The sequence below is a fragment of the Psittacula echo genome (assembly GCF_963264785.1).
Source record: "Psittacula echo genome assembly, chromosome: 2".
Classification (NCBI taxonomy): Eukaryota; Metazoa; Chordata; class Aves; order Psittaciformes; family Psittacidae; genus Psittacula; species Psittacula echo.
Window position 1 is genome coordinate 7,908,321 of NC_137737.1, and position 12,615 is coordinate 7,920,935.

Below are 12,615 nucleotides of genomic sequence, written 5' to 3' on the forward strand. Positions count from 1 at the left end.
GAAAAAGCAGAAACCCCACAATCTCAATTAAACTGAAACTATTAAAGAAAGAAGAGAAATGAAAATGGAAAGAAAGTGAAAACAAAGGACAGAGGTTCCTTCTGTTTGTTCAACAGCATAGCTCGCACATGATTCAAGCACTGCTCTCTGTGAGAAGCCATGTAAATGTGATGGTTAGCAAGTCTAAGTAGTTATTACAGTGCTTAAGTAGTTATTACAGTGCTAAGCCTGGCCTTGCCTCATTGCCCAGGGGTTCAGCAATGCTCTTACTCCCCCATCTCACAGCTGAGCAAAGGGACCCCGAGGAACTATCATTCTCTTTGCTTGTGTGCTATACCAAAACCTCTGCAGTCCTGTGTTCTTTGAGATACGTGGCATCTGTCCTGTAGGTTTCAGTCATACCAGGTTTTTACCACTAATTTCACAGGATCAGGAAGTTTGGCTCATCTGGTAAAAACTTATATCCCTTTGGCTTTTAGACAGTGAGTGATCGGCATCATAAGTTAAACAGCATGTCAATATTCTAATTAAAGTCTAGGGGAAAAGATTATCAATTATTGAGCGGAGCTTTGTCAAACTTCTGCTCTTGATTTTAAGCTCTGCATGAAACCACAGAGGTTTGCTTGCTCCTAACGCTGCCTGCTTGCTTACAAAAGCGCAGAGGAACAGATACTGAGTATTCCCAAAGCACAAGACAGCAGCAGAAGATTGCCTGAAATCTTTCCCTCTTACCGCTTTGAGATGCAAGACACACTTCTGTCGCTGGTTTTCTCTCTCAAGGTAACAGCTATGGTTACCCTTTCCATGACTTAAACCTCACTTCCATTGAGGAGTGGGCCCACGTGAACCTCATGAAATTCAACAAGAGGCTTTGTTGAACATCTGGGTGTGTGCAATCCTCAACGTAGGTATAAACTGAGGGGATGAATGGATTGAGCAGCCCTGCAGAGGAGGACCTGGGGGTACTGGTGGATGCAATGCTGGACATGAGTCATCACTGTGTGCTTACAGCCCAGAAAGCCAACTGTACCCCAGGATGCATAAAGGGAAGCATGGCTGGCAGGTCAAGAGAGGTGATTTTCCCTCTCCACTCCACACTCATGAGATCCCACCAGGAGTACTGCACCCAGCTCTAGGGCTCCCAGCACAAGAAAGACAAGGACCTGTTAGAGCACATCCAGATAGGGGTCACAAAAACAGTCAGAGGGCTGGAACACCTCTCCCGTGAAGAAAGGCTGAAAGAGATGGGCTGTTCAGCCTGGAGAAGGCTCCAGGGAGACCTCATTGCAGCCTTTCAATACATAAAGGGAGCTTACAAGAAAGATGGAGAGATTTTTTTACCAGTGTCTGTAGTGATAGGACAAGGAGTAATAGTTTGAAAATGAAAGAGGGTAGATTTAGATTAGATACAAGGAAGAAATTTTTTCCTATGAGGGTGGAACACGTCGCCTGGAGAAGCCGTCAATGCCCCATCCATGGAAGTATTCAAGGTCAGGCTGGTCAGGGTTTTGAGAAACTTGATCTAGTGAAAGATGTCCCTGATCATGACAGTGGTTTGGAATTAGATGATCTTTAAGGCTCCTTCCAACCCAAACCACTCTGTTTCCACGATTCTAATTTTTAATGGGCATTTTTAAAGTTACCCGGAGTATTTGGTTTGATACACAAACAGCTATTCCTAACTGCTTCTGGTATAAAATTCTGAATAAAAGCAAAGAAACGCTGCAGCGAGCAACTTCAGGAAAGAAAGCGTTATAAACAGCCATCTCTCTCATCTCTGTCACAAAAAAGGTGTTGAGCTGTTTCAACACAGGCATACAAGTTACATGCACCATTATCTCATATTCCTTGGCTATGTGGAGCATTGCTGTGTTGACAAGGCCTGAGTCATCCCTCCAGGACCTTGTGTATTCCTGTTTCCTCTCCTTTGATCCCTGCAGGCAGGCATAGCCAGCGCCTGCCCAGCGACTGCAGCTCTCCCGCAGCACTGCAGGAAGCTGCAGCACCTGCTAAAACCCAGCGAGGGAAGCCTGTGGCTTGGTCTAAGGGATTTAAGCTGCTTTCCAACTGTGAATATTGACAGAGCAACCCTTTTCTATGTCACTTTACACGGCATTCAGGAGGAGAAACCCTGCCAAGTCACACAAAAGATTTAAGAGCTTGTAGGTGGTAAATGTTCACTTTTAACAACGCTCATTCATGCACTTTGTGCACTTGAATAGTCCTGCTGGTTTCAGTGGAGCCACTTGTATAAACAAATGCTCAGCAACGTGAGGAGGGGTTGTATGCCCTGTTTTTCATTTCCACTTGGGCCATTTGTTTAATTTGAGTACAACTTACAGTAAGGATGATATTCTAATGGCACGTGCTGCCTCAGAAAGGAACCTGTAAGGGTTTTGTTTCCCTTAAAGATCAACCCTAATGAAAAACTATTGATAATTTTATCTATAACTCACTGCAATGACTAAGAAACAATGCTCTCAAAAAGTTAAAGAGGGCTGTTAAAACTGAAAGCAAAGGGGGATGTGTTTTTATGTAAACTAGTTCGCTGTGAAGTCTTATGAGCTCAGAAAGGCTGCATACAAAAGATTCATAGGGCTCATGATCACAGCTTTTTAAAACATTGACATAGGCAAGTTAAATTCCAAAGTGTTTTGAGTTCTGATGCTTTCTAGAAGACAGCACAGACCAGAAATATTTGCACATAAGTAAATAGCTGCAAGCTGTGCTCTGGCCTCAGACTGGGTTACAACAACCTCTAAATGGCCATGAGGAATCTTTTTATTGGTAGCTTTATCCCAGCACGTGTGTCACCTGAAATGAATATCTCTTCTTTCAAAGCAGCCAGTTCTATTTCACACTGTAAAAACCAGGTTAAATGAAATTGCTATACCAAAGGCTCGAGCAATTGGTAGCGGTTCAATTGATCACTTTCTGTTTATCTCATGAACATTAATTGAGTTACAGAGCAGACTGAGAAGGTGTCTGTTAAGATACCAAGTCACCCATACCCTTATCCATGCATGTGTTGAAACAGTGTCATTCATATCTAATGGAGTGGGAAAAGTCCCTTCCAAAGGAGACAAACAACAAAATGTGTTGAAGGCTCCATTCAGGGCTGAAACTCAACCTGAAATTACTGAATTGAACTATAGCTGCATGAAAAGATTCAGTCAGGACTAGTGTGTTTCTACAGTAGCCACTGTAGAAACGTGTAATCTGTAAATTCCTCAGCCCTGTAAAATCTGCAGTAGCCACATGTGTAATCTGTAAATTCCTCAGCCCTGTAAAATCTGCAGTAGCCACATGTGTAATCTGTAAATTCCTCAGCCCTGTAGGACTAGACAGGGGATAAAGAAGGAAAGATTAATCCTATGTTACTTAATATAATATTAAGAAAGAGCTGTCTCTTGTGTATTGCAGACCATACTCCTAAGCATTACAGAAGAGTTGCTTTGGCGGGGAGTCTTCACTGGTAAACTCACATCTAGTCCTCACATCCCTCATGGCAACCTTGGCTGGGGCCACCCCAGTAAGGTATCATCTGTACACTGTGTTGAAATGGCTTTTGAGCTGTATATGGACTATTGCCTTCTCATGAGCCACAGATTTTTTTTGATCATTTTATGATAATTTATAAATGATCATTTTGATCATTTTACCTTTCTGATGCTTGAATTTAGTGTCCTCACAAATGTGTGTGGGGGGTAACAGCATAAAGCATGAGACATAATCAAGGAAAATTGGAGAAGGAGGAAGACAGCCCACTATGATCTTGAAGTCAATACTTCAGGAGCTCTGAAGCCTGACTTTGGCAACTGAGAACCATCAAAGACTGTAACCAGTAATGCTACCTTGGCAGCATCAGCTCTGGGGTAATCTATGCTTAGAGCTACCTTTAAAGTGATGGCTAAAGACCAAGAGTTTTTGTATACATAGTGATGATGATCAACATCATGTAAGATTTTACCATTAGCAAGAAGTGAGCTGCTAATGAACAAATTCAGTAATGTTTCATTTTACAGTGTAAAACTCACCTAATTTGTCAGTCTTCTAAACACTCTTGTCACAGCCGTCTGATTCCCTCACTTACATAGATGCAACAAGCAGTCATGAGGAAGTGGTCCTTGCAACTATTAGAGTAAGCTCAACGGGAGATAGGCTGAACCAAAGAGAATGACTTTACAGTGGATGAGGGAGAGGACGAGGTTCTGAGGGGTTTACTCCATCGCCACATTAGTACACAGTACAAATAAAGGTAGCTCTGTGGCATCACTTACTAAGCCTGCACCTTGCTTAGTGCAAGGGTGGCACCAAGTAAACCTCTTTGACACTGTTTTTGGTGTGGAAGCAAGGCACCTGGAGAAAAAGTAGCTAGAGGCAGTAGGATAAAACACCATAATTCAGAGAAGGCCTTTAAGGAATTTGTTTGAGGAATCAGAGAAGAAAAGCAAATGAGAATGCACTTTAACAACAATCAATATATATGAGGGTACTTGCACAACAGTCTTCTACTGAACAAGAGTGAGAAATAGAACTGCGCCTCAGCTAATAACCTCTGAGGAGCAATGCTCATATGATTGGGACAAATACACATTTTTAAGTTTATCTCACACTGTCTTTCTGAATTTCCATGCTATCACCTAAAAAATCTATTGCATTCAAAGAAATCCATCTTACTATCAAGGAAAATATAAATCTGTAAGAGTTACCATGCAAAATAAATACTCCTATTCACCCAAAATGTAATACAGCACAAAAAGAATGAATTCTCATTCGAAAAAAGTTGCCTGCCTCCTAGCACTACTTTTCTAATCCATTTATTGATTCACCATCATCTTCTGAGAAGACTATAGTCTTCCTATTGTGTCCATTCCCCTCTCTGCATAAATGACAAATATTCACTACATTGCTGGTTTTTTTCCCCTCTAAGACCTGACTGCAGCTTTGCATCACTGTATTTGTATCAAATATTCTCTGCTTTAAATTATTTCATGGGTTACATCAATCCTACCTAACGTTGTCATGCCTTTGAATGTAAATCTTGTGGAAAATCCTTTCAGGAGGCTTCAGGAAATCTTCCTTCATTTCCATTGCAACATTCCTGGGCAGAAGACTCATCAAGAGACGTTCCTAAAAGAAAGCGTAAACAAGATCAGGTTTGTGGTATAGCGGGTGACCATTATTCAAAAGCCTTAAACTAGCAAACTAAATCTTTTCCTGATCTAGTTTGCTTCTTGAGAATATCTGCTGCATAAATAATATGAATCATTTACCTCAAACTTCTGCAAGCTGCGTGGGTGTCTTTATTAAGTCTTCTGCACAAAAGACAATATCAAAAAACTATACAGAAAGGGAAGAGTCAGCTTCAAGAGCAGATAATTGTACATAATTTTCATTAACATCACAATACTAATAATAACAACTTTATTGTTAGTAGCATTTATCTGTCTGGAAAGGACTTTCCAGGATCATTTGCTATCCTTTTGTGTGTCCTATTTCTGAATCTATTGAGTGTGTTACATTACAAGGACTATGACAGCTGGTTATTAAGCAGCGAGCGTGGATGATAGATTTATCCACTGTCTGAATCAGCATAACAGTGATAAAGGCACAGTTTTAATGGCATCTTATCCAGTGTGGCAATGTCTGCTCCAGCCAGCTCAGTTATGGAATCCATCAGTACAAACCCCTGGTTAAACACATCTCTTCTTGCTATATCCACAGAGAGTTTTGGCATAGGTCATATACTTGCATAAAAAGGACCTCTAATGCTTTGGATCTCATCAGTATTGACTATAAAGACCTCCGTAGTTTTTCTATGCATTCTGGACCATTCACAGATACCACCCAGAAAATTTGCAGTGGGTGTTCTTAGGTGTTGCAAGGTGCCCTTAGATACCTATTTCAGCTTTGTTTTCACTCAGAAAACACTTGCCATTTAAAATGCAGTTCCAAGCTTAGCCAGCAGAACTGCTCTCTTCAGCCATAGCAACAGACTGAATGAATTCACACATCCAATCTGATTCAGGAATTACAGGTTCCAGAAATCACGGAAAAAGGCTAGAGGAAGGAAGAGGCACTCTTGGTGGAAGAGGATCACATCCAGAAATACTTAAGCAAACTGCACATACCTAATACCACGTGCCCCAATGGATACATCCCACTAATGGAGCTGTCAGATGTCACTGCAAGGTCACTCTCAATCTCTGACATGAGAAGGTCAATCCTATCTTCAAGAAGAGCAAGAAGAAGGACCCAGGAAACTACATGCCAGTTTCGCCTTGAGTCCTGGAAAAGTGATGGAGCAGCTCATCCCGGAAACCAGGGTGTCAGACCAGATGATTTCCAGAGCTCCATTCCTACCTCAACTATTCTGTGATCCTGTTATGTGATGATAATGGCAGCTGTGAGACATCACAGAAGTGCAGATCTTGGCTAAACCACATCCTCTTTTTATTGAAATGACATTCAATAAATAAGGAACAACAATTAACCCTGAGAAGACAGTATCTGCAGAGACAAGTTGCTCACATGCACGCATTCACCGGCCAAAGCCAACAAATAATACTCAAAGGGGTTTTAATTTTACAGGTTTTCTGGAAGAAGACACATTGAATAGTCACGTCACCAAGGAATAAGTTAAACTTTGGAGAACTGCCCTGGTATTTACTTTAGACTAAAGTTCCCTCATATGTTTGTGGAGTTCATGTGGCCTTGAAGCTAAGGATCATTAACCAAGTCTATTTCCTATTGTTCTCATATGTATACTATTGTTGAACATTGCAAAGAATATGATGGAATTAAATATTTGTTAACAGCTTACGCACACGTCTATTTCAGATTAAATACAGAGTCTCACACCTTGGTAGAAAATGGTTAATTGCTACAATTTCTATGTTGCTTATATATCTCTACAGCAGAATTCTATTTGGGTGACCCAAAATTTGGGTCAATGTTCAAAATAAATTTGTTTTGAAATGTTGACCAAGTTTTGTCAACAGCCGATCTCATGCAGCTCTGTTGCCCACTACTTGTGTCTTGCATTCGATTTACTGCTTTGACTGAAATATACAGAGGTCGCAAAATGAATTGACCACCTATTGGGCAGTAGACATCCTGGGTACCAATTTTATGATGTCTGATAAGGACAGACTTTACTGCGAAGGTAGGATTGGAAAGCTGCAGGATGGAGCACTCGACAGCGTCGATATCAGGTGTCACATTGTGGTGGCTTGCTTTTTTCATTAGAGATGGGAAACAAAACACAAAAAATGACAAAAGAAAAGGAAAACAAGAAAAAGAAAGCTGGATTAGTGAGGGAGAATTGTAGTCTTTACAAAGAAGGTTAGCAGCCTTGGATTCACTGAGAAAGGAAAGGCTCAATTATGGCTTGCTCAAAGGGCAGCCACTGCTGACCCTTCAGCCCAAGAAGGGAAACAGCACTGTGGCTGTAAAGAATCATCACTGGATGAGAGACTGGAAAATGTAAGAAACAAGCCCACAACGGAAAGTATTGAAACACTGAAAATAAATGAAAGAAAGACAGAATCTAGCCCTCCAGAAAAAAAAGAAATAAGAAAAAACACTTTCATTTTGGGCAAAATCCCATCTGTCAAGCAAAGTGGTATTGCCCTTCAGGTCAGCCTAAGGAATGCTCAAGGACTCAGAGGTTTGGAGCTGCAAGAATGAATTCATGTACACCAAATACAGCTGTTGGAAGGTTTAGGGAGACGGCTCTGGCTGTATCTCTATTCAGCAGGTCCTACCATCATCTGATACTTTTCATTTGCTCTTGTATGGCTGACCTGATTTATAAAAGTAATCTGAAAACCCGAGTAAAAGGCAAACTACATGTGCATGGCTGCATAGTGCATTGAATGGATCAAGTGACAGCGCTGAAGCAAGGCTGGTCACATTTGTGGTGACATTCATGCTTGAGCGGTTGTTGCCTCTGATTGGGATGGGTGGTGACAGAAAAATAAGAGTGAGACAGAGAGCACCAATCAATTAGCCACAGCTTTGATAGAATAAACCAACGCTCATGCTGCAGACCTTCTGACTGGTGACAAATGATGTTGTATTGAGGTAACCTCAACATGTAGCATATTCCAAAACACAGGGCCCAGCAAGGAGAAAAATGTTCCCATGTTTCCAGTTTTCTCACTGATCCACAATGCTGTTTAGGCTTATTACAACTGGTTTCTACCCAGAAAATGAAATCTTGGCTCCATGACTGATTTAGGCTATTTTAGGAATTTGTACTCTTCTCCTGCTGTAAATCTTTGCTCAGCGTTCACACAGTCTAAAGTCAAATCACATGCCGAAAACAAAGATTATTTTCAGAGACTGTAATTGCCTGCCAGTGATTTTGCATTCTCTGTGCAAACCTTGTTATGAAAAGAAAATGGCAGATGAGGACCTATGTCTCCTTCATTCACAGCATTTTTAATTAAATTTGTATTTGAAATTGCCAAGCCTAGCCTGGGATTCGGAATGCCAAACTGTCTGCCTCTCTCAACTGCCTTATCCTTATTAATGAGGATTTCTACACCATTAATGAAGACTTAATTAATTTTGAAAAGGACAACTGATTTAGAAAAACATCCAGACTTCTCCCCCAGCAGTAAAGCATTGCTAGAAATAAGAGAAGGAACAAAGATTTATTTAACTCCAAGGCAAGTCAAAATGTGCATAGTAAGCCAATTAGAAATCGCTTGGTGTTACCTTGGCACTATGCAACAACCCACACTAATACCCACATGACAAAGAAGGAAAACACACAAAAACAGAGAAATGGAAAATGTCTCCCTTTGTTAATAGCCAAAAAGAACCTATATTACTACTTGTTGTTTGGAATGTTCTCAGTCCAAATTGCATGTATAAGCTCCTGTACTGCAAGTCTCACTCTTGCTTGGAGTCCGGGTACCAGTCTTGCAGTTATCCAAGACCTGACTAGACAAAGCCACAGTTGACCAGAACTGGTATTGCTGCAGTCCTGCTTTGAGGGGTGGTTGGAGTGGATGACCTCTAGAGGCCCCTTCTGGCTGCTGTGTATCAAGGGGGGCAACAGCACAAGGATCAGGAGTGGAAGGTGCCTGTGGCCTCCTGGGGAAGCCTGAAGCCATTCTACCACCCTACCACATACGTGTGGCTTCTAAAATAGCAGGGGAGCTCAATACTCAGCACCCTCTGGCAGTACATTCCTAAGAGGGAAGCAGGAAGAAGCACACAGACAACAGAGATTGCTGAAGCAACAGTTTCCATCATCCACACTCCATTCTGCCCCAATGGTCTCTTCATCTTTCTCCAACTTGGAGACTTCTCAGCACAACTCCCTCTCCCATCCCCATCCCTGATCTGGACAGCTTCTTCCACCTGCACCCCGGCTCTGCTTGTATGGGAGTCCCCAGTGCATGTTCCCAATACATCTCTTGTGCCTGTCTCCAAATGAAGATGCCTGCCTCCTTTATTGTCTTTCTTATTTTACTGCTTCTTGCAAACACGACTTTGTCAAAGTCCCTTTGAAATCTTCACCTTGATTTGTAATAATTTCATGCATCTCCCCAAACAATACTATCCAGCCCAATACCACATTCTATTCCTATTATACAAAATGATTTATTTTGACATCTGTGTGGGAAATAACTGTGATACAGTCTAAAATTCCTTCAGCAAGTTGTAAATCATTTATGAATCCACTCTTCCTTCACCAGAAAAGAAGACTGAAATGCACAAAAATGTTCCCAGCCAGCATCCTCTCCTTTCTTTCCCATTGCCTGTTGTGCAGTTGGATCTCCTCATGACTTTCTGTCCACAAACTGGACGCACTTGCTGTGCTTCTCCATGCTAAATTGTATTCCTGTAGATTATCATTTAAGATAAACAGAAAACAATATGGAAATCTTATTTATAGTCAGTGCAGACTATTTTATCAAAGGAAACAGTTGTTGCCATTTCTTCTGAGATACAGAAGAAAAACAGCCAGAGGAATTGTAGCATTGCCTCAACATAGCGGGCTCTCATATTTCTCTGGTTCTTTAAATTTCCTTGTTTCTTGTCCTCTCATGCTTCTGCATATGAACATCTAGTGGAAAGCACCTTGAAAATGAAGTTACAGTCTGGACTGGTGGAGGCCATGCAGTAAAATGTAGTGTTTTGCATATATTTCAATCCTATGGGAACAGAACTGTAATGGATGCAACTCGGTCTCTTTGAGTCAGCTTTGCTGGGTTCCTCTGGAGCTTCTGCTTACAACCACCCACCAGGGAGCCTAGACCCTGGCTTGCCAGAGAGCTCTGTCTTGTGGAGCTTGCTCAAAATGGGACTCAGATATTCCTAAGCTCATGCTGGGGAAAGCAGTAACTCTGGAAGGCATTCCAGATCTTGACCCCTTCACACACTCCTGGGTACCGAACCATGTTATTCAAGGTAGACTGCATGCCTATGGGCCACTGCTTTTTGTCTTTTCATAGGGACTTTAAAAAGAAAGAATGAAAAAGTAACAAAAGCATGTTTGGCACCTTTGTTTCCTGGCTGATAAAACACAAATGGTTTTGTTTGTTATAGTAACTCTCTAACAATGATGACAAATAAGAAAAGAAGCTCCCAAAAGAAAGGAGCTTCTTTTTCGATCATCTGTTCTTGAAGGTTTTTACAACACAAAACATGAAATCTAACCCACCAATTTTTACAGATTACCACAGATCCCCTTTTGTTATTGCTATGCTTGGAAACTGCCACCATATTCAAACAGCATTTTTTTCCTGAAGAAGACAAGCATCAGGCATGCATACAAAACATTAACAAGACTATTTCAAAGTCAGCTTATCTATATAATTTTGAGATTCAGCTTCTACTGAGTCAGCAGAGACTCCAAAGTACATCCTAAATATTACCACCTGCTACCTAACTATACCTTGATAACTTCACTCTTATAATAAGAACGTAATTTGAAGAGCAAATGTGATTTCAGAATGGACTGGCGGAGTGCAAGTAGGGTAACTTGAGATCAGCTCCACAAGTCTTGTTCAAACAGGAACAATAGCAGAGAAAGGCTATGAGGACAAACATCCCCATGTTAACACTGCACAGCCACTTTGATTCCCTTAAGGAAATCAGAGAGAGAAAAGAAGCCTACTGCAATGCATGGAAGAATAACTTTGTGTACAATTCCTAGGATTCATTTATACTTCCTATAAGCTGGAAAACAAGACAGCAGATTTCATTAGTGCATTGTTTTAAATTAAACTATGCTATGCCCTTCCCTTCAATCAAGTACAAGAAAAAGCACCGTTAAAGACGGCGATTCTTTAAAAGCCACAAGGTGGCAATGTTTCAGAACGTTTCTGAGATTTCTTGAAGAATAACATGTATCAGTAAGTCATCATTAAAATCATCATAATACAAGAATATCCATAGAGCTGCCATCTAATGCACAGATTTTTAGTAGGATGGCTAACAGCACAGAGGTATGGCAGATGATCAAAATACTATGTATGAACTGCAAGATGGATCCAGGATGAGTAGACCTGTACCAGACCAATCTGACATCTTTCTATGGTATGGTTAACTGATTATTTTTGGTTAAATAAAAGAAAAGAAGGATGTATCATCAGCATAGTGTTTAATGAGGCATTGTTAGGCTCCATATGGAACATTATTAGCTACAATGAAAAAGGTAAGACCTTGTGAAAGAAACAGGGGTGGGTGAAGTCTTGGCTAAAACCGAGCAACAGGCAACACGGAATGCAGAAGCATTGGGCTAAAGAGTGGACATAGAGACCACCAAACTGCTTGAAGGTATAAAGTTCACAGGATAGCACACAAGAAGTGGAAGATAAGAATGAGAAAAGCTCAGCAGTGCGTTGTGCCTTTTAGGTACCATCCACAAAAACACGAGATGAAACAAGTTGGAAACCTCTGCATGTAAAAAAAGCCCAGGATACGCACTGAGCATGGAACGACTATGGAGAATTTATGTGATGCTGAACTAAAGAGGCAAGTGTGATTCCAGAATGGACTGGAAGATTGCTTGAATCAGCTGCACAAATCTTGTTCAGCAGGAATACGGGCAGAGAGAGGCTATGAGAATAAACAAGGAAGCATAGGGAGTGCACAGACTGTTTTCCTGGTTGCCCTCTTATCTATGAAATCAGAATGCTCTACAAATATATCAGTAAGGATTAATCTTCTGAAAGGAAAGCTATCAGTGTTGACACCAGATATAAAGTGGCAATGAATAAATGACTGCAGCATCAGACTACCATTAATCTTTTTACTTCCCTTCCCCCCCCCCCGCCTTAGTATTCACTCTCTCTGAAACTGAACTGGCAAAACTCAATGCATCCACAAAACCATCACAGAAAACTTGACAGGAAAAAGATGATACTCATTCCAGCTAATGGAAATCTTCCTACTGGAAGTGAACTTGAGTGAGATGAAGCTAAATTCACAATATCAAATACTGCCTTTATATGTTAGGTATCCTTATTTGCCTCACTATAATGCAGGTCAGTAGCCATACAGATATGATCAGATCATTCTGCAGAGCAGATAACTTGAAAGCAGGTCTACTTGAAAATAGCTGCTAGGAAAATGAACAAACAAAAAGTC

The 12,615-nt window shown here is 41.0% G+C and overlaps 1 protein-coding gene across 1 annotated transcript in view; it reads right to left on the reverse strand.

The window, feature by feature from the left end:
* ADCY1 (adenylate cyclase 1) overlaps nucleotides 1–12,615 on the reverse strand; it is a gene marked incomplete at both ends in the record, with an annotated part of 142,002 nt that overhangs the window by 76,330 nt on the left and 53,057 nt on the right. The window contains one exon of the mRNA XM_080611609.1: nucleotides 5,015–5,133. Within this exon, the coding sequence (XP_080467735.1) occupies nucleotides 5,015–5,133 (119 nt within the window). The remainder of the gene's footprint in view (nucleotides 1–5,014; nucleotides 5,134–12,615) is intronic.